Source organism: Protomyctophum parallelum (assembly GCF_964188405.1).
Source record: "Protomyctophum parallelum genome assembly, chromosome: 1".
Taxonomy (NCBI): Eukaryota; Metazoa; Chordata; class Actinopteri; order Myctophiformes; family Myctophidae; genus Protomyctophum; species Protomyctophum parallelum.
In genome coordinates, this window is record NC_139697.1 from 40804143 (window position 1) to 40826391 (window position 22249).

The 22249-nt window shown below is 43.4% G+C and overlaps 2 protein-coding genes across 2 annotated transcripts; both read right to left on the minus strand.

Moving 5' to 3' along the window:
* Positions 1-285: 285 nt before the first annotated feature.
* zbtb22b (zinc finger and BTB domain containing 22b) lies at positions 286-11206 on the minus strand. Its single transcript, XM_083777656.1, has 5 exons — positions 11069-11206; positions 9930-10166; positions 8535-9278; positions 8035-8298; positions 286-6857 (listed from the first exon to the last, which is right to left on the minus strand). Exons 2-5 carry the CDS (start codon positions 10164-10166, stop codon positions 5787-5789), a joined length of 2316 nt encoding a protein of 771 aa, XP_083633782.1. The 5' UTR covers positions 11069-11206; the 3' UTR covers positions 286-5786.
* Positions 11207-13134: 1928 nt separating this feature from the next.
* Positions 13135-21808, minus strand: LOC310862457 (carboxy-terminal kinesin 2-like). The gene is made up of 16 exons (XM_083770382.1): positions 21759-21808; positions 21517-21630; positions 20509-20614; positions 19435-19494; positions 18163-18385; positions 17704-17869; positions 17287-17475; positions 16556-16669; positions 16107-16193; positions 15647-15844; positions 14615-14779; positions 14334-14472; positions 13976-14115; positions 13769-13842; positions 13563-13638; positions 13135-13268 (listed from the first exon to the last, which is right to left on the minus strand). The coding sequence occupies exons 1-16, from the start codon at positions 21762-21764 to the stop codon at positions 13224-13226; spliced, it is 1902 nt and encodes a 633-aa protein (XP_083626508.1). The 5' UTR covers positions 21765-21808; the 3' UTR covers positions 13135-13223.
* Between the last annotated feature and the right edge of the window lie 441 nt (positions 21809-22249).

Consider the following 22249-nt stretch of genomic DNA (forward strand, 5'->3'; position numbering starts at 1 on the left):
ATCTGCATTTTTTATTTTATTTTAAACTTGACCTTTTTTTTATATCATTTTATTTTATCAATTTGTTGCTTCTGGGGGTCCCTGGAACCAAATACTTTGAGAAGGATAGGGGTCCTTGGACAAATACATATAATTTTGGGTGGTCCTTCAGACACGAAAAAGTGATATAGCAACATATAAACTTTTCAGAAAACTGTTAAGATTTAGAAGACATTTGAAAACTTTAATTAGGCCTAATAGTTACTTCGTAGCTTATGGTTATTGCAAAACATTAACCACCACACACAACTTAAGTCCAACTCCTACATCGTGGCATTATATGATATGGGGCTTGAACCTGCCATCCTGACTCAGCATGCAGATGCAAAAACAAAACAATCTCCATGAATTCAATGTAATGTGTATTAGTTAATTATTAGTATTGCTTTTGAGTGAACTACCATCACTGGAGTTTTTTATTCCAATCAGGTTTGCTGCATGTCATCCCCTCCCTGGCTTGCCTTTACTGTCTCTCTACTAGATAAAGCAGAACATTCTTAAAGAAAAAATAATTGACCGCCCACCACTCACTGTTAACGTAAATGTATTTATAGCAATGAAGCACTGCAGAAAAATGAAGCACTGCAGAAAAGAAAACCTATGGAATGAGCATCCAGACACTTGTTGCTGTACAGTACATACTGAACTACAAACACCAGAGTCCAACGAAAAGGATGAATGACAAACCCAAACTAAAAATACAAATTCCCCAGAGGGCTGCATAAAAAAAGACAAAAATGGACATGTCAGATGACAGGCAACGTACAAAAACAGTCCTTTCCTCTTATATACCAAGTCTTGACTCTTGACCCTAAATATGAAAAAGAAAATAAGAAAAGAACGTCAGCCTTCACAGAAGGTTTGTCCGACTTAAACATTTCTTAAACTGTTAAAATCCCGAGCATTCATTTTATAGGTCAATTTGGTTAAATTTCTACACTCTTGGGAATGTTACAATTGGATAAATTAACAAAGAGTATTTTTAATTGTGTTGTTCGACCCCTTGAAATGCATGAAGATGAACTTTTGGACGTTATGAAACTTTGAGACAAACCCGTTTCCCAAAAGAAATGTGAGACAAGAGTTCATTTTATTACAATATTATGTCAATTATCATGTACTGGGACAACGTTTGGGCAACACAATCCAGTTATTTTTTCTTTTCCTTAAATTTTATCCCACGATTTTGCAACCCATTTTTTTACCCAGTGTCAATGATCAAATCATGCAATCCTGGGCGCTACACTTCCTCTGCCAACCTGGGGGGGCAGCGGACTGACCTCATGCCCCCTTCAATGCATGAGGAGTCAAAGCTGCTTCTTTTCACCTGATAGGGGAGAGTTATTCCGACCAGTTCCTTTCCCCTCCATCAGGCGCCCCGGCTGACCAGGGGGAGGTAGTTTAGAATTCAGAATTACTGCATGTTTTTTGTGAGGGTATACCTACCCTAGAGGACACGGGGAGAACATGCAAACTCCACGCAGAAAGGCCCTTTTGCCAACCCCGCCTCGGGTATGGGCACTGATGATGCGGAGGAGAGAACACGCCCCCAGCACCCACAGCTTCCCCAGCGGGAATCGAACCCAGGACCTTCTAGCTGTGAGGCGACAGCACTACCGACTGTGCCACCGATCCAGTTCAGAGGGTCTCCAGAAGTATCCTGGCATTAAAGGTCTTTAGTGCTGGGAAGAATATCGAGTATATTACTATCCTATTAAGATTGTTAAAGAGGCAGACAGAGGCACATCGTGGAAAATAAATCTGATATTAAACATGACATCAAGATATAACAAAAGTTTGGTCCATAAATATAAGCCTAGTGATGTGTTGATCTAATGACCATTCACCATTATGTATTCTCAGTGGCAAGCGCCACTGAGAATACATACAGAATACAAAAAATATTACATAAACGTCTTATATTTTAACCACAAGGCCTATATACTTCATCATACAAGAATAGTGAAAATAGCATATTTACAAGTTAACAATGCCTTACATTGCGATGCTTTAAGAGCCTCCTATATACCCTCCTATATTTCCACCCCGAAACAGAAATAGATCTACTTCTGTTTCGTTGGAGGAATTAGAGAACATACTGTACAGTATTTTTAATAAGCTTACCAACTAAAACTCATTGTATATATCATGTATAGCCACAATGAGTGATTTTATTTTATGACATTAACACAAAGACACTTCTGGGAACCCAGGTCCTGTATGGCTTTGAAGTATGATGGAAGTGTGTGTGTGTGTGTGTGTGTGTGTGTGTGTGAGTGAGAGAAATATTATCTAAATACTTTGTCAAATTAAGGAAAATGCCATCCCATGTGCATAATGGCCATTCTTTCACAGCACATTTCTTTCCCATGGGTTTAACCATTTAAACATCCTTGAGTCCCTCAAGGGTCTATTCCAACTGTGGGAATGCTGAAAATGGCCTATCGACAAGCTAACACGAAGAGTTGTGAGCCATTTTCTACTAAAGTTTTCCCCACAATACGGATGCTGGGGTTTAAATGGTTGAAACTGGATCAAAACCAATTTTTATGCAGAGTAAACACACTATACACTATTATATAGCATAGATAAGAGCACATCTACCAAAGAGTTTGGGAAATCCAGGTGATAGGTTCTCAGGCCTGACTCAAACAAACGATTATGAAATGCTTTCAAATACTTCATGATGACAGGTTGATTGTGTTGTTCCCTCAGACACTAAGCAAGAGGTATTAAAAATTAATATTCGATCCCGGTCTGATCAGTAAAGGAGTTATCGTAATAGTACAATACTTTTACATATTTACAGTGAACATATAGGCTTCAGTAAAAGCACAGCAACTTACATTGGCACAGGAAGTGAAAGCAGCTAGCTAATAGCAGCAAAAACATGTAGGCTTAAGGGTTAATACTGTATCTTTTGTGGAACCACCCGCTGAACCGACAACATCTCTCTTCTTACAGTGTGGCTCCTAGGGGCCGAGCTGTCTAGAAGTGTGTGTGTGTGTGTGTGTGTCAAATTTCTTATGAGCACTGTCAGTAGGCCAAGCAAGTAAATCCCAACACGCTTCACGTATTATACTTTGAGAAATTTGACATTTTTAAACTTAGATTTTTAACTGGAATGGGGGAAAATAACTCCCATTATTTGGAAGTTAATATTATGTCACAGCTATATGAACTGTGTCAATAGGACATCGTCAACATAACGTTGTACTGTAACTGCAGTCTTGTTATATTTCCGTTGTGATAAATTAAAGAACCATCAACACATGTCTGTCCGTTCACAGCTTTGACCATGCGAATATCGTACTGTATATAAATATTGAGTCAATGCTGGCTAAACATCATGGTGGTAATATAGCATGGACAAACTACCAGTCATCTTGCATGGATATTCGGTCATAGTGAGAAGATAAGCTACATCCACAGTAATCTGTTCACGTTTTTTAATGCATGTTTGCTAAATTTTATGCCCAGCTACTCCAGCATCTTCAAACCCCTTAAACTGAGACTTTTGAAACACTACAGACCCAGTTTTAGCTTTCATAGAAAAACAGCGTGTTCAAATTAGAACCATCTCTGTGCAGTGTCCACACTAGAGTTGTAGCACCTTGTAATCTCCTTCCATACAGTGGAGTGATATCTCCGCCAGAGAATCTCTGAAGTCATATTGAAGTCAGTGTGGATTTAACGTAAGTATAGGTCACATCTAGAGCGGCTGTACTTTTGCCCGGCGCATAAAGGCAATACTCGCTGCAGTATAATAGCATAATTTAACAGCAGCTAGCATATTGGTGCCGGTCATTGATTATCCATGTTTCAAGATCAATCATCGTTTGAAATCGCCTGTTATGTCCAGAATATCATGCAATGCCGGAGTTTTCACAACAAAACAGGGTCAGGCCTAAAGTATGCGTTTTCAAACAAGAACATCTTAGTGTGGATGTGACCTAGAGGCAGGATGGGGAAGAAAACAACAGAGGACTAGCACATGCACATATTGGACAATTAAACCACCATACAGTCTACAGTGTTTTCTGGCCTTGTTATATTATCACAAATATTGCACAAAATGCGCAGCCTTTAATTTAGCTAGTTGCCCACCCCGTATCCATGCCATCCATCATGAGAATTCAGCCCTTCTCTGTAAATTATATGAATCTATAATTCAAGAGAGCACCATAGGATTCTCTAAAACAGTGTCAACCAGTGGCCATGGGTTGTGAGACATTCTCACAGGTTTATGGAATCGAAAAAACACTTCATCATTGGGTTATCTAGTAGGCCTATACTGGATTGTGAAACGATATTTGGGTCCCGAGCAAAACCAGTTCGGAACAACTGATTTAACCACTTGAACCCTTGCATCCCTATTCTGCCTGAGCATGTCATATGATGTCATAACATAATATATGAACATTCTGCAAAAAATAGCCAAACTACAAGCTCACAATGCGTTGCAATTGTCATGCTTTGTGAGCTTGTAAATTGTAGCTTGTAGTTTGACGAAGAGCTTTGGTGTAGAGGGAAAAAAGGACGCCAGTCATCTAACTAAGTAGGGTTTAAGTGGTTAAAACAATATGGCAGTGTAGTAACTCGGTTACATGGAACAGTGAGGCAGGTAAAGGCAGGTCGCTGCCTTTAAAGGACAAACACATCTTGTTGAGTTCATTCCCTTGTGAAATGGATAGTTTGTGGGTTTTCACCACGTGATTGAGCATGATAATCCCCTTGTGGCTTTATAACCTGCAAAAACCCTCATTGCCTAATTTCACAAATGCTCATACATGTGCATTCAAGTCTTCTAAAAAGCAGTTTTTGTACAGTAGATAACTGGTTGGTTTTGGTTTGACAACGATGATATATTACTGTGGGATACACCAGGAAAATCACATCACTCACGAGCAGCTACTCTCTACTCTACTGATAGAGCTGTGGCATCCGTCTTGATTCCTCTCCAGACATGCTGCAACAACAGAACAGTCACAAGAAGAATTGAATATTTATAACAAGTATAGATTGCTCACCGAACGCAAAAGACCATTTCGATTAGGCCACTTTCACAGAGGCAACCATGTTTCTTGAGAAACGTTCTAACACTGAGAGGATGTAATTGGAAATAACTTTAGCACTCCTCCAATCCCCCCCCTGAACCAAACTGCCATTTTACTGTAAAGAATCAAGAGGTTCCTTCAGCTTTACGGTCACCACCAACCAGTGTTGCATTGGTCATTACCATGCCATCCACCCAAAGGTTTTTCAGGAGCACACGCACGCACATGCATTGATTAAAAACCACCTTAAGTTCACACCTCAACATAGTTTACAAAGGCTGCCGAGTGTCACACAGCGCAACGGAATGAGCCTGTATGCATATCATGGGTCCATTCTCCATTGTGTGACTCAGACACTTGTAGTAGGTGTAAAGCGGCGTGTGACGTCATTACAATAGCGTACCACCAGTCAAATCAAATCACCAATGGAACACTGCCACCAACCCTCTCCCTGAAGTGGAGGCTTATCGTCTCGTGGTTTACTGCGGTTACGTGGAACTGATGTCAATTTACACACAGCCTTTAATATGTTTCCAAACACTAAGGTCCCCAAATGCTAGAAGCTGAGAATAGTTCCTACTTTTAACACAGTGTTGCAGTTTAAAGAGGTTATTTCATTCGTACGGCAACAGCAGTCTGACATGTACAACAAGAGAGGGCCCTGGTGGCCATAGAGAGAACTACTTTGGTTTAAGACATGCTACTATTGTTGGCACTGATCTCACACACATCCTCCTCGCACACACTCCGTCCTGCTGCCAGACTGCCGTACATTCCTGACCCGTGACCTTGACCTCCGACCCCTAGGTGTGCCCCCGCAGCAGCCATAGCCAAAGTGTTATCACTGACACAACTGCTGTTGGGACCGCTAGCAGTGACAGTATGTTGTGGCGACAGAACACCGCCGGAATGATGTGGCGACAGAACAGACATCCCCCCTCTGACTCCTCCCCCTAAAACACCACCCTGACCTCCCTCACCCGGCGAGAGCATGAGGTGCGGGGAAGGGATTAAATCGGACCCGTCCTCACTGCTCCCTCCTCCATCTCTCCTGCCTCCCTCGCCCATGCCGCCTCCTTCGCCTGCGTCCCCGGCACCGCCGCGCCTCTCGCAGTGCGACCGGTGCCTCATGAAGCTGTCGCGCCACATGAACTTCTTGCCGCAGCCGAGGCAGTCGTAGGGCTTGAGGCCCGTGTGGGTCTTCATGTGCTCCGTCAGGTGGTGCTTCATCTTGAACTTCTTGGAGCAGACGGGACAGTGGAAGGGCCTCAGGTCCAGGTGCATGTTGATGTGTCGGTCCCGCATGCTCTTGTGCGTGAACGTTTTGCCACAATGGCACATGAAGACTTTCCCCGAGCCCCCGGCACCACCGCCGCTCCCACCGAATCCCCCGGTGCCATCCCCTCCGTCCACGCCAAGCCCCCCCTGACCCGACAGGTGGACAGCTCCGTGCTCCAAGTTGGGCCCTTTGTACGAGGTTCCTCCGCCGCTCATCGTCACTGGGGGCGGAGCTGGGCCGGGCTCCAAGGAGAGTCCGGATGCTTGGCTATACAAGAGGATCTGGTTCCCCTGCATGTCCAATGGGAAGAGCTGGGCCCGGGCCGTGGCTGCAGACTGCACCTGCCCCAGCAGGGCTGAGACGGACCGGTTACTGCTCTGGCTCGGACCCCCTGCACTGTCGTGAAGGTGCTGGGCCAGAGTTTGGTCCATGAGGCTGCTTTCAAACTTGAGGTAGTCTTCAGAAGTGTGGCAGTAGTCCACCTGCAGAAGAATGTGGAAGTGGAAGGTGGTTATTTCCAAATCTTTTTTAGGTTCACCTTTCATAATTTCTTTGGTCACTGAGTTGAATTTATTATACATCTGGTGACTGCAAAAATAGTATACTGTAAAGTGTAAAGTGTAAACTATAGCAAAAATTTGTTGATTATTCTCACTTATAGCTATGGCAAAGGGGAATACTCAATTATTATTTTATTTTTTTTGCGGCTTACGCCTTTTATTGGTTTTTTGAAGGGACAGACAGTAGGCTGACAGGAAACGGGAGAGAGATGGGGGATGACATGCAGTAAAGTAGTTAGCTAACGTTTTCCATGGTTAACAAAGACAGTTTCAACATAAAGTCTAAAGAGTGTTTTACTCCAAAATATGAATAAACACTACTTATACTGTATATTTAATTAGATTTTGGCCATGGTATAAGCGGGATAATCAAACTCAAAACAATTATTCACCCTGCATAGGCAATTACCCTGCTCTGTAATTAGCCTCAGCATCATGCAATTATTTTTGATAACCGCAGGACTCTGAGTTGATTATCCCTTAGGCAATATGGAGATAAATAAATGTGCTAGGGTCAGGTTTATGCCGAGTTACAGCCTGGATTAGAGTGAGATCATTTCACCAAACTGTTTTGGATTTGCTTGGATTTTTATTTATTTCACTTGCAGGACCAGCTGTGGCGAGGCATACGACTCCAGGTGCCAGGTGGGTATGTTATCCGTTTAACACTTGTTTAAATTGAGAAAGTGGTCCACATGCTTGTCTTTGACATTGGGCCAGTTGGCACAATTAAAAAACAAACCTTAAAAACTGCTTTCCAATGCCGGGATACTTAGCTCCATTTTTGTTTTCAGGAGTGTAACTACGAAGACGAATTCCAAGGGATTTACTGTTTGTATGTCATCATTTGCTGATTATATTTAATAAATCATACCTGTGAGAAGTGAGGGGCGCTCTTATGATACATATCTCGTTCTGGCCAATCATTAGTCTTTTAATGTTGTTTACACAAACACTCAAAACTGGCCATTCATTATCAATGACATTTAATGTTTGTTAAGAAGTTTGTGTCCAAAAACAGATTTCTTAATAAAAATTAATATAGGTCTATATTTGATTTAATGTCTATATTCTCTATAATGACATGACCAAAATTGACCTGTGTGTCCATGTCGGTGTCTGCTCTTCCCCCCAGCTCGGCATGCAGGCTCCGGATGTTGGAGATGTTGAAGTTGCTCCTCTCCCTCGCCATCTGCATCTCCCTCTCCCTCTCCTCCTCGTCCTCGTCCTCCTCCTCATCTCCAGAGACCACGATGAGGTCGTCGTCATCTGCATGCTCCGTCTTCACCACCACCCACTGCTTGCGGGGCATGATGCTGGGCTGGCTGTACGTGGGCCGTTTCTGGTCCAACTCGTCTCCATCCTGCACCAACCACAGATGATGTGTGCAGAAGAATGTAACAGAGCAACATAAACGCTACAAAATGTTTTAACAGCATGTTACACAACAAAGTACAATTATGTATATTATTACATACACACAAAAAATAGTAATACATACATATTTAGAGGTATGCAATGAGTTGAAAGTGTGTGAAACAAAGTATTGTCAGAGTGTGTGTGTGTGTGTGTGTGTGCGCGTGTGAGAGAGACTCTTGCCTGATAAGATGACACACCGAAACTATCGCTGACCCCGACTTCCTGCTCCAACCCCGAGTTCATCTTCTTCCTCTTCGCGCTCCCTCCTCTTTCCCTCTTCCTCTGATGGTACACCACCTCTTCCTCTTCATCCTCCTCGTCTTCCTCAATGAGGAAGGCCTCCTCTCCCCCGGAGGGGGTGCAGTAGCCGGGGGTGTGGTTAGCGCCGGGTCCGTCCCCGGAGGCCCCGGCGGTGGCCGCTCCACCTCCCCCGAAGCCACCGGCGTCCCTGGGGCTGAAGTAGTTGGTGCTGCTGGGCGACTGGCTCTCGCTCAGGGACGGGTGGCTGGGGGGCTGTGGGGTGCGCTGGGGGTCGTGGGACCCCACAGCCTGTCCTTGACCACCTTCGCCACCACCGCTGGCCCCTCCGCCTCCTACCCTCGTCGACAACCCGCCCACAACCCCACCACTGCTGCTGGATGGTCCCGCTCCCCCGCTGAGCCCACCACCCACCTGGACGTCCTCCCTGCCGCCTCTGGCCCCGCCTCCCCCACCCCCCGTGGCGGCCCGGCCTTCCTTGAGCAGCTCGGTGCACTTGTCCACGATGTGCCACATCTGCAGCACGCTGCCCACCGTGAGGTAGTTGACGATGTCCTCCCGCAACATGCGCAGCTGGCCGGTGTAGGCGCAGCTCAGCACACTCTCAAACGCCAGGGGGTCCATCACGGCGGGGATGCACACAGTGGACATGTTCTTCAGTAGTACCTGAGGGGGAAGAGGTTGTGATGAGTATGAGTGTAACGCTTTTGTTTTATTCTCTCTTCCCCTCTCTTTTCTACCTCTCTCTGCCTTTGTCTCTCTTTACAGTACCTTTAACCACTTTCAACCTGGCAGTCCATATTTTGGGCATGTCATTTTAGGTGGAAATTGTACAAAGTAGTCTACAGCAACTACAGGTTGAGATCTTGCAGATCAGCTATTTTCGCTATTATTCGTCATATGATGAAATATATAGGGCACAAGTTGTTAACCCATTCTGACCGAGCACCCATTTTGGTGTCAGCATCATGTTATGCTTTAGCTATTTAAAAATAGCAGATCTACAAGCTCATATCGCGCCACCGAGTGGCGCGATACGAGCTTGTAGGTCTGCTATTTTTGAAAAATCGAAGAACGACTGACATTTTTAGAATCTGATCTCAGGTCAGAATGGGTTCATCAGACCAGTGTGTGTCCGGCGGAAACCTCGTATGAATCTGATCTCAGGTCAGAATGGGTTAACTCCACCCAAAGTACCTCCTCCCTGCCTGATTCTGCTGAATTTGTATTATGTAGGACTGATTGATCGACTAGACTAGACCGGCACAAAGAAATAAAGAGTGAACTTCTATGTGCTCCCTCCGCCCTTTCCTGGACCTGGTCATGGAAGTAGGGTGAGGATGCGGCCAGGACACAGCGATGGGCCTTGAACACCTGTCCCTGGACCTGGATGGAGAGGTCACAGAGCCGGCCCTCCTCCCTCTGCCTGTTGAGGCTGTCCAGCACGGAGGCCTGGGCGCTGGGGAAGCACACCTGCACCATGGACCCTGTGGTGGGGGTGCCGCTGGACCCGGAGCTGCTGGTGCAGCCCGCATCCGCAGACAGGGACTGCATCTGGGGATTGAGATCATTTTACAACCTCACGTGAACCGATGATTGATAAGTGGTACAGTGGTTGAAACGTACTAAGTTAGTTACGTCATTGAGAATAATGGTCCCTCGGAATATACCGACATACATACCCAGCCGATCGCTGTTCTTGCATGCTCTGCTTTCGCAAGTAATAATAATAAGGATTGTAGACAACACAAATCTTCTCTTATGACACATTCTGGCATACATTATTTTCTGATATACATATCAATTTGGGGGTCCTTGACATGGAAATATTTGAGAACCACTGCTCTAGATTATTAACCACTCCACCTTGAAATCACACTGGGCAAGATTATACCATTTACAATATGGTATAATCTACACTACAGTAAAGCACCTGCTTCAATCTCACAAATGCTACTTTCTTGTGTCAACCCCATTTATTATCTAGAATAGATAGCAGACATGCACATCTCGGTATTTCCTACTGTCTACTACTCCAGGCTGCATCTGCAAAGGTCTTGCTGTACATCCTCAGACAAAATCAAGTCTATTCTCTATTCATTGGTTATTTAATAAACTGTCCATGTTATGGTGCTTCACCAACGCCACCAGATTGGCATAGGAAACGACACTGCCAGTATGTTCATGCCAATCTCTATCTGGTGGCATTGGTGACTTCTACATTGGGGTAATGCGGATGTAATTCACACTGAACACACCAGCGATAAGACCGGTGGTCTCCTGATTGCGTTGAAAATGCAACTTGAGAATTCAATGTATTCATATGTGTTTCATTGCTCACAGTGAGATCAGGACTGAGGCTAGGAGAAGTCTACTGTTCTGGATGACGCTAGCCTGTTAGCTAGCTCAAGTGGCTTGCAAAGCCAAATGCAAACGTGCCGAGATTAAAAACTCACCGATAAAGATGATGCCACTCCTCTTCTTCCAATATGCCGAGTGACTTTGCTCAAGTGAAAGCCAATTCGGGACTTGTCAGTCTAACCTGCCCCTAAAGTTTGAGGCAAAGCTTTCCTGAAAATGTTGTCCATCTTGTTCTGCGGACAGACAGCATTAAGTGACGCGTTCCCTTTAAGGGCATTCCAGACAGACGTACCAGACTTTAGCCGACCGAAAAAAAAAACAGCACATCTGTCTAGAGTCTAGACGGTTCCCATAGAAACATGTGATGATGTGAGTGAGTGAGCCATACAGGTGGTTGCTATGCAATGCGGGCAATAAAAGCACTTGTTATGTAGCCTACATATTTTTGTTGTACCCGTTTCATTAAAGTCATATGACCAGACAGTCGTAGACGGTTTAATTGCAAGGACCCCCAATCTGGTACAGTAGCTAAGTATGCTAATACATTATGCCACACAGACCCCAATTATAGTGACCATAAACATGATAAAGAACTCGTTTTAGGTTCTGTTCATACTGTATACTGTATAGTAGGCAAGCTTGTCAGTTTGGCTGATGTCCTAAATCATACACTTTTCCTAGCCCAAAATTATAGATTCTCAATTTTGGGCTACACTTTTCCATCTTTAGCCTTAATACCTCCATTGATGGGATAGTTGGTAGCTTTAAACACCTTTCTATAATACTGCGTACTCATCTTTGAAATCTTCCCACTCTTTCCAAGTGACAAGTCTTGAAAACTTCTTGAATTTTCCGTTTAACCGCCTTCCATGACTGCTTTGTTAGTGCCTATAAGGATGGTTTGAAGGTTTCCCACATTTCAGTGATATAATTCAGACCCTATCCCTAACCTCATGACTATCTCTAACCCTAAATAGTCTACTTGCCAGCCCATAGAGCCCCTTTGTGAACCTGGACATTTTGAGTACCCTATAGTTTTATGTTAGAAATATCGTATGGGTCCCGCAGCATTTAGAAACTGACAGATGCTAACTTGCATAATTATGTTGTCTAATATTAATTAGCATAATAATCATTGAAAACCTATATACGCAACATTTTCAAAATTCCGTTGTGCTTTAAGTGACATGTCAAACTAAGAGGGTTTTCATGATTCCGATTCCATTGTAAGCATTAGCTTTGCATGAAAAATACCAGCCGTCATAACATGTGATGAGGTCGATCAGCACAGTTGGGCCCAATATGACCATGTTTCTCATGCCAAATGAATGCTTGCAATGGATTCAGAATAACGAAAAACCCTTGTTTGACAAATCACATACTTAAAATTTGTATTGTATAAGTTGTCAATGATAGCTTATGCCAATTATGAAAATTGACCAAAATATTCAAGTTAGCATCTGACAGTTTCTAAATGCTGGGGACCCATACTCAAGATTTAACAACTTTAGGGTACTGAAAATGTCCAGGTTCACATTGTGGCAAGACTAAAACCTAACATCATTAATAGTAATGTTGGTTAACCGCACGCAGAATCCATATATGTCCAGACTAACGGGATGTCAAAGAGTTCTAAAGAATTTGTTTCCAAGGTATTTCCCATTCAAATGTTGCACTTCCTCACAGCATAATTGATGAGGTTTTCAAGAAAGGAGTCACTTTAATTAGGGGGAAAAAAAAATAGCCATCTGCCTGCATTATATCTACACCAACACACTGCTGCTGTAGCATTAGGAGTAGTTGGGCAGAAATGTCAGTTTGGCAAAGTATGCCGTATCATTTCCAGAGTGATTTACATTAAGCAAAAACCAAAAATATGGCAATACATCATATACTAACAAATAACCAGTTGTCAACCCAAGGGTTTGCACACACCAAAAATATGCGTTTAACCGTCATATAGCCTTTGCGCAAATATGTGTACCGATTAAACAACTTTCCAGAATACACAGAACTGTCGGAAAAACTTTTATTGAAAAGGATAGAAAAAAGTAATGAACCACATTGTTCAAACATGTTAATTTCAAATTAAAATGTTTATAAAAAAAACAATACCTCACTGTAAATTAAAATGTTTCTAAAAGAAACCATACAATAATCCCAGTTAAAACTTCCTGGAGGGAGGCAAAGGTTCATTTAAAATTTCAAGCGGTAGTGTTGGACTGTCCTCAGAGGCATCGAGTCCAACGACTACTTCCTATTGGCTGAAGCTGTGCCAATGACGCAGTCATTAACCTGGAAGAGAACAGAATTGACATTGAAGACAACCAACACTGAATGAACAAAAGTCAAAACAAGCTGCAGCAACACAAGCATATTGGTTAACTTTAAAAAAATATATACATTTTAGAGTTGGTTCACAAATATAGAATCATTAGCAATTTTACATACATTTTCAAATATTACACTGTGCTTAAATTAAGTTTGGTTTCCATGGAGACACCAAATTGTATTTGGCTAGCAGCCTGAAACCCAGTTTAAGCAGTTACAATGTGTGCTAAAGAAATACATTAGATGAGTACTACGCACCTTGCTAGCAAACCTCAGTGAGTTCAACGTCTCCCCAAAGTTGTCAGTCTCTGGGGAGATGTTGGCAAACATCAGCCTGATGGGGTGAGAAAAAGATCAGTCATGTAATGCATCCACTGACAGTGTTCCAAGACAAACTAGTTAACTGAACTAAATTTGACATTTGTGGATTTCAGAATAATTGTCGTCTCCAGGTTCAAACTCACGTTTTGCTGTTTCCTCCCAAACATCCCTGAAGAAGATAAGTGAGCTTGGAATTCCTGTATGGAATGAAATTCTCCTGGAACACAAGGAAAATATGGTTTTAGCCTGGCCCAAAACAGAAGATCCAGTCAAAAAGCAACAGATTGGAAATAAGAGAGTAGCATTCATAATTTCATATAACTGAGTGCAGGGTTCAGAGAATGACAGACCTTGTTTGCCAGGGCAGTGATGACAATGCCCAGGTTGGTGAGTGATGCGTTAATGGCCGTCATCTCTTTGAAGCGATCACCTTGTGCCTTGCTCTTCTGAACACGCTCACTACCGGCCAAGTCCACCAGGCATAGGGTGGCTGTACAGATGAATACAAGTCAGCAATAAGAAAGTGTGATTGAGACAAACATGCAAAACACAGACCACCCCAAAAAAAAAGAAAAGTTGTCAAGAAATTGTAGCTTCTTTCTTTTTTAATGTTTTGGGCCTTTTCTGCTTTTATAGGACAGTGGAGATACTGGGAATGACAAGCAAAGGTTGTCTGACCTAAAAAAAAAAAAAAAAAAAAGTACTCACAGTTGCACTTTAGGTCCCTGCCTGCGTTCTCTCCACTGATGTCAAGCTGGAACACCGAGTGGGAGCGAGAGGAGTGGTCATTGACAGAAGTCTGAGCGGTGGCACGATTCTGGTTCGCCAGGGCCATCAGATTGATCACCTGACAATTGGGGAATATAATTGGCATCTTTAGTCAGCTTGGGAGATAAATGAGCATGATGTGGCTCAACACATTTCAATACCAGGTTGAAAGTTAAGTGGCTATGTAACAACTACAGACAATAGAAATAAGTGTGCTGTACCTGGTCCTCTGAAGTGACTTTCTTGTATGCAAGGTTTGTTACAGTAATGGTGTTGTCAGCAGACTTCCGGATCTCATGCTCAGGCCGGTTGCTGGCCTTGCCGGTGTAGAGCAAGTCACGCAGAGTCTCATTGTAAATCTCTACGAAACTTGCTGTGAAGGAGAACTGGGGAAACAAGGAGTATTAGGTGAGAACTTCCCTCCACAAATAGGATGCTCTATAAAAGGTGGTTTTAACTGATTTTGACCCAGGGACCACCATTCTGACTAAGAGCAACCTGGGGACCACCACTATTGGGCTGACCACCCGTCCCACATATCTTGGAACAGTCCAAAAATAGCACTACTGTCCCGCAAATCAAAGATGGGAAAATAATTGAGCATGCAATACCATAATAACAATAATCTTAAATCATATTCCATCATATTTGAGGGCTTTGAGAGAAATGACTCCAGACTGTCAGAGCTGTGATGCTCGTTATGCATCAAGGCAATTATGTTTCTGCACTGTCAAAATAGGCAGACACCTGGCTTTTGTTAAAGCTGTTAACTAGGCTATACATTTAGTTGTATGAAACAGTGATTTATAAATAAAGTACTTTTAAAATGAAGATAGCCAATGTTGATATTGAATTAAAAAAAATCCCCGGGACCACCTGCAATACCTCCGGTTGAAAACCGGAGGCATTACTTCAAAAACTAATCCCAATGGCCCAGGCCGTAGCGTAACGGTCTAGGCACCGGACTGGTAATCCAGTCGCAGTGTGCCGCGGGTTCGACTCCCGGACCCGACACGGCCTTTACTGCATGTCATCCCCCCATCTCTCTCCCGTTTCCTGTCAGCCTACTGTCTGTCCCTTCAAAAATCAATAAAAGGCGTAAGCCGCAAAAAAATCTTAAAAAAAAATAAATAATCCCAACTCCCATCAGACTCACATTGTGCAAGGATATTACAAGAGTAACCAAAACGATTAAAATATTTCACCCAGATTCCCTCCTGAAGGAAAAAATAAATATGCACACGGTGACCGACCTGCCAGCCTTGCTCCTCCAGTTTCCTTCCTGCCTTAAACACCTGCTGCACTGCCCGTGGAATGACTCCCCAGCCATCTTCCGTGTCTGCTCCCTCCATGGTGTGAGTTTTGCCGCTCCCCGTCTGGCCGTAGGCAAAACAACAAACGTTGTAACCATCCAGGGCCGACTGTACAAGGAGGGAGAGCTCTTCAAAGACCTGGAGGAAGGACAGCCAAAATAAATAAACAGCACCATAACAGGACAATGAGTGAGTAAGAGTATAAATTACTCTTCATATGACCACCGCGCTCTGACTATAGGTGCGCTACCCGTTCAAAACGTATATAAAGGTAGTGGGTCACACACCAAGACTGCAGTTCAAATAGTTTTTCATATTTGAACAAATAAGGACAAACGTTTCAGCTATCCAGCCTTCATCAGTGACACTGATGAAGGCCGAAGAGTATATAAATAAATACCTCTTGCTGTGAGGAATGGGGCCCAAAGACCTTGTCAAAGGAGAATGAGTAGTTCTTCTGCGTATCCAGGGTACGACCTGTATGAGACTGAAGGATTAAATAAAAGTTGATGTTATGGCCATTTATGGAGGCAGTGATAAGAGAAAGCAGGTATAAAAAAGGAACATTGCCAATATGAATCCAGTGATGACAAAATGAGGTCTACTGTAATTACAGGTTGGCGCCAATGTAGTTCAGACTAGAGCTTTCACTGGGTCCCCAGATACCGAAAATACCCAAGTGGACCCGAGAACCGCACAGGTCGGAATCGGACAAAATTGTCATGGATCCAGTCGGGTCATTACCCTTTTCATGTCATGCACCCCCTAGAGGGCGTTCACGCAGCACAAGGGGTGCATGCACCAGTTTGGGAACCGCTGGTCTAACCAATACAAGCATAATGGACTCACCTCCTCACTCTTGGCCAGAATCAGGGTCTTGTCATCATGGGCAGGGAGCTGGATGTGGTCACCCATCCCTCCAGCCAGAAGAGGGCGCACTCTACAGAAAACTCTGATGTTACCCTATAGAAGGAAACCAGTTTGAATGACAAGGTAAATTTCCCCATACATCCTAAGACATAGGCACATTAAGAAATGACAGATACAGTAACACTTATTAAATGTAAACAAACCCATCATTATAAATGGGGGACCTGACTCTTACAAACTAAACAGAAAGGAGTGTCTCATATTCTACCCACAATGGACAGGACAGCTACAAGTTCTGTGACAGTCTACACCTAAAGACTTCGAGACAGACTATGGCGCCTATGGGAAAGAAAGGCTACACACAATTTGTCCCGTTAAAGGCCTATTCATAGTCTGGTTTTTCGGTGGTGAGGTGACCACCGCTCCGGTGGTGAGCTGAAATAACGTTGAGCGGTGGCGAGTAAAAACAGAGAAGGGCTGGAGCGATGGCGGTGGTTTGCTCTTCACCGCGGCTCGTAACATCATGTTGTAGTTCGGTGGTCACCTAACCACCTAAAATCCAGACCATGTATGAGCCTTTACAGTTCTAAAGATATCAGCAATACAACTGATGCAATACATAATAATGGGCATATCATGCATGCACATCTATGGAGTTGCAAACACTTCTCCTTAAATGCAGCCAGAGCCCTAAAATGCTAAAAACTTGCCTTGAGTTCCTGGATGACATTATGTAGGCACCGTCGCTCCATCTCGCCAAAGTGGATCTCATCCCTCTGGCGGGCTACAGTCTCCTGGCAAGAGGTCAGCTTCTCCTCTGTGTCTCTGAGTGTTGTCTGTGTACAACAGAGGTTTGTCTGGGTAAGAGCCAGACTGGACTCGGCCACAGACAGCTTCACCTTTGAGAGAAGCGGAGAGACATTTTAAGAACCATGGTTTTATACAGGCTTCCATCTGCATTTTGATTTTTTTAATCTAGGCCGTTGTCAAAAGGTCATGGCTTTAAACCCTTGGCTTGACCATATGTGAAGTTGCGAACCTTGGGGGGGGGGGGGAGCAAATAAGACAAGTGTGTTCTAGTTTAGAGGATTTATTTATTGGAAATGGTGTGGTAATGAATAGCTTACCTTTAGAGACTGCAGCTCCCTTTCCAGATTTTCTGCAAGGGTCTCTGTAGCCTTGTGCTCCTGCTCCAGGTGCAACAGCCGTATCTCCATCTCTCTATTGTTGCTGGTCATATTTTGGAGATCAGCTTTGACCCCATAGAGGACTTTTAGCTCAGCCTCACACTCACTGATGGGAAAGGGTAGGGTTTTTTTTATTTTTCTTCAGCCAACCAACATTGGCCAACAGACATCGTCGACATGGCAGTTATGCAGAAATTATATTTAAGCACTTTGAACCTGGTGTCATAGCTTTGTAGATCAGCTTCTTGTTAAATGAAAATAAGTTTGGCTTGTGTGTATCATATTTGCATACTGGTATTCTTTGTTATCAACTTAAATGTCCATTTTCATATTATAATAATTAGTCTAGGACTCTGTCAGGATCAAACTATGGATTACACCCCTAGTGATAAGACATACCTGAGCCGACTCTGCTGTGCTCTGATGATGCCGTCCTTCTCGGTCACTGCAGTCTTGAGCGACTCATTAATCTGATGAGAAGACTTTACTTTATTCTGCCATGTGGTGACCTTGCCCTCCATATCAGCAACCTTGCCTTTTAAGTCCCAGCTAGGTCGCTTTGTTCCAGCTGACACACCTGCTTTTGGAACTGTGGCTGCGACAGGTCTTTTCGCAGCTACACCTGTAGGACATCAAAATGTGTTTTTTCTTAGCTGTGCCAACCGCTCTAACTCATCAAGGTGCCACTCACATCACACAAGTGTTATTTTTAATAATTATATTTATATTTATAATAATATTTATACCAACTAGTTAAGTGAACAATGTAATTAACTAAGTGGAAATAAAGCCAAAAGTTGGCTTTGGTGTTGGAACCATTAACCACGGTTCAAGGTCTTTATTAATGTCCCAGAAGGGCAATTGGTTTACAGCAAGAGTAGTGGTTTAAAACATACAAACAATACAGGACAACAACAGACAGACACCATAGCATAAACAGAGGTCTGGGCGCATCTAGTGCAGGTATAGAATCAAAGATTCAGGCAAAAGAGCAGGGGCTAGGCCATTTTGTTACAGGGCAGCACAAAGACAACATGGGTCTCTGACAGACACCCAGAGCTACTGGGGTGTAATCAAATTACTGGAGGCCTTCCTGGGCTCTGTGCAGCGTTTGGCTGTGCATAAACGCCTCAGACAGTATCCAAAATGCCCATTAACAAACTGCACAAAGTCAAAGACTAGGGTTGCTAACAAGGTCTGGGAAGATTCATTTAGGTTACCCAAGTTAGGTTGTGCCTCGTGTTAACACTTTGTCAATTAAAATCATCCATTCCTATTGTTGATGGGTGGCCTAGAGCTGACAAGAGTTTAACCTCTGCAGTCAGACTTAATGTAACAAATTAGCTGATAACAGCTAGCATGGGCAGCATTTATTTTCGAGTTTATGATCCGGTCAATGTTTTGTAGTCAGGCCCTCAAATCGATTTCCCCCATAAAATCTGCAGGCCACGAGAGAACGAGTCACGCTTATTGTTATTCTTCTGGTTTGAGGGAAATGAAGTTCCAGATTGAGGATTCTGGCCTGATGACTATACATGACGTAACGATAGGATCCACTCCAGAGAGTACAGACCAGATTACACAGCAATTTTGTAACTCTGACTAGGCTTTCCTCCGGGGGAAAATCCTGGTGACGCGAGGTTAGATAACAGCATGTTTCAGAAAACTCACCTCTAGAAGGCCCAGCGGCAACAGTGGCAGCAGGAGGGCCCATGGATCTGGCTGGTTTAGCTGAAAGGCACGGAGGGTGGCAGTGAGAGTAGTTACTTAATTATTCGTAACAAAAAGCTTAAATTCTTGTCAAATGAAAGACAGTCCTCAAGATGGTTGGTTGGACCCTACACTCCAAATCTAGAGTATATAGTTATATTAGTATACAGTAAACACTATACGAGTTTCCATAAAGCCTTTTTTTGCGAAAAATCTCCAGGATGGAAACACCTCAAAATGCAAATAACACTTTTTCGCTTGAAGGTGGTGGATTTTGGGGCTATCGAAAAAGTTAAATGCGCAAATGGGGTACGGAAACACTTGCGGAAAAGATTTCCAATTAGAAAAGCATTGAACTCTCATATCGCTTTTGAACAGTTGGAAAAGAAAAAGAAACATGCGACGGTTTGATCATGTATGTGTACCTGTTTCTATGTGTTGTGTTTGCGAGGAGCATGCAGCAGGCTGTCGGGGAGAAAAACGTCTTTTGGCTATTATTTATTAACCCATTCAGGCCTGACGGTGTAAATGTCTTCTAAATCATGACAATTTCCTGAAAGATTTGAGGCACATTTTAACGATTTTTCAAAAAAAGCAGACCTACAAGTTCATAGCGCGGTTTATAGTTAAATGTCCCTTAAATGGAAAGTCAGGAAATTAGGCCTACTTTAATATTTAGGCTACAATCTAGTGATTCTAGTCTTACCAGCTATATAGTTTAATAGTTAATTAAATTCAGAGGAGCCGATGGACAAAAACCTGTCCCCGGACAGCCTTTGCACAGTACAAAGGACTTGTAGCCCAATAGCCAACCAGGCAGTCCGTGTATAAAGTTGTTGTATAGCCTAAAAGATTTTAAAATAGGCTATGTCATATAACGGTACGGCTGTGAGTCGAATAATCAGTGGAATGGAAACAAGAGAATATCAGCATTTCTTTTTTTGACTTAACATACACTTCCTTTTTTCACAAAGGCTTAATGGAACCGCACCTAGTGACAGTCTCACACAGGATTTTCAGTGTACGTGAACTTACACACAGGGGGTCTGGCAGTGGCCACTGGGAGTCTCTTGGTGCCTACAAGAGTGGCTGCTACCTTTGGTCTGACCACCGCCTCTGGCTCCTTGCGCTGCCTTTTCTGCTGAAACGGCATCAATGTGTTAGGGGTCAGAACATAGTAAAAGTACAACCACAACTTTTTCCCAGCCCTTGTGGTATTTAGCAGGAAATTAAAGTAATTTACAAAAAGACTTCAGGTAGTTCCGACGAGTGTTTGCAAGTTGAGTGTTTACGTGTCATCACACGTAAAGATGAAATTACCTAGGTTCCATCCTGGAGGCTAATCTTTCCGGCGATAAAATGGCCCCCAACATAATCAAAAAAGTCAATCAAACAACAAGATTCCTTTACAGGATCTCCTCACTGGTCAACAAAACACCTTGAAGACCTTAACAGGAGCCCTCGTACACGGTTTCTTTGACTATGCATGCACCCTCCTGGTACCACAGCACCTCAAAGTCCCTTAAAACTAGGCGCCAGACTTCCCAAAACAAACTGGTCAGGCTCCTACTTGGACTCACCCAAGTCTTTGTATAGTTTGTGCTAAACCTGAAACATGACTGTCATGATTATCATTACAGTCATGACGCACCTGCAGCCCGTTTTACGCAATCACTACATTTACAGTCCAAACGTGTATATAAACATTCCGATTTCAAATATAAAGTCCTCGCCACATGTGCCACGGGTGTCAACAGCTCAGAAAAAATGCTTTTTATTAAACAACGCGGGATGCAGCAATGCATGCAGGGATGCAGCAATCGTTGTACCAACAAAATTCTAACACCCGTGGCACATGTGGCGAGTACTTTATATTTGGAATTATCTGAATGTTTATGCACAAGTTTACAATGTAAATGTAGCGATCGCGTAAAAGAGGCTGCAGTTGCGCCATGTGAACCATGGCTAAGTTTGTGCTAGAGTTGAAATGTACTGCAATTCTGCTAACTGTTAATAAACCTATCAATCAATAGCAACACAAACCTGGGCAGGCTGGCTTTCATAGTTGTCTGCAGCGTCGGACTCGGCCAGGATCGGTCTCTTTGTGGAGCTCATTGGCAAGGGGAGACGAGAGACAGACTTGGGCGGAGCTGCGTTCTGTTGTATATTATACACAAAGATTTAAGTTAAATCTTAGAGCAAACAGCAAAGAACCACCGAGAAAAAAAAAGTTACCATGCTAGACCGTGTCGGGTAAATACATTTTAACACCAACGGTTACCCACCTCCATTGTGTTAGTTTGCTCTCCTAGTAGGCCTATCTCAGCGTTGATGTTCTTCCTAACAGAGAAGGTGATTGTTAACTCACTGCACAGTACACGGTACATCAGTAGACTATTTAGAAACAAACTAACATTTTCATCGTCAACATGAGACAGAAATCAGTACCACCATTGCCCGTTGTGAATAATGTGTAGATTAATAATAAAATAAAGATAGTTTTCCTACCGTGTTTGCTTCAGCTTACTGTCTGCGACTTGAAAGTATCGACGGCGACGCCCGGCTAGCTTCAGTTCAGTTCAGTGGCTACTAGTACTTTACTTTGGCTCAGGCTGCAGCCGTTTGAAATTGAATTTTAAACTCAACTGTTGTTTGGTAACCTCGCCTCGTCAGACTTTATATCCTACGCTGATTGGTTGGGGGGGGGAAACTGCACACGCAGCACGCTCCGCCTCCGTGGTCGTGCGCAAGCCAGGTTCGAATCAGTGTTGATGAC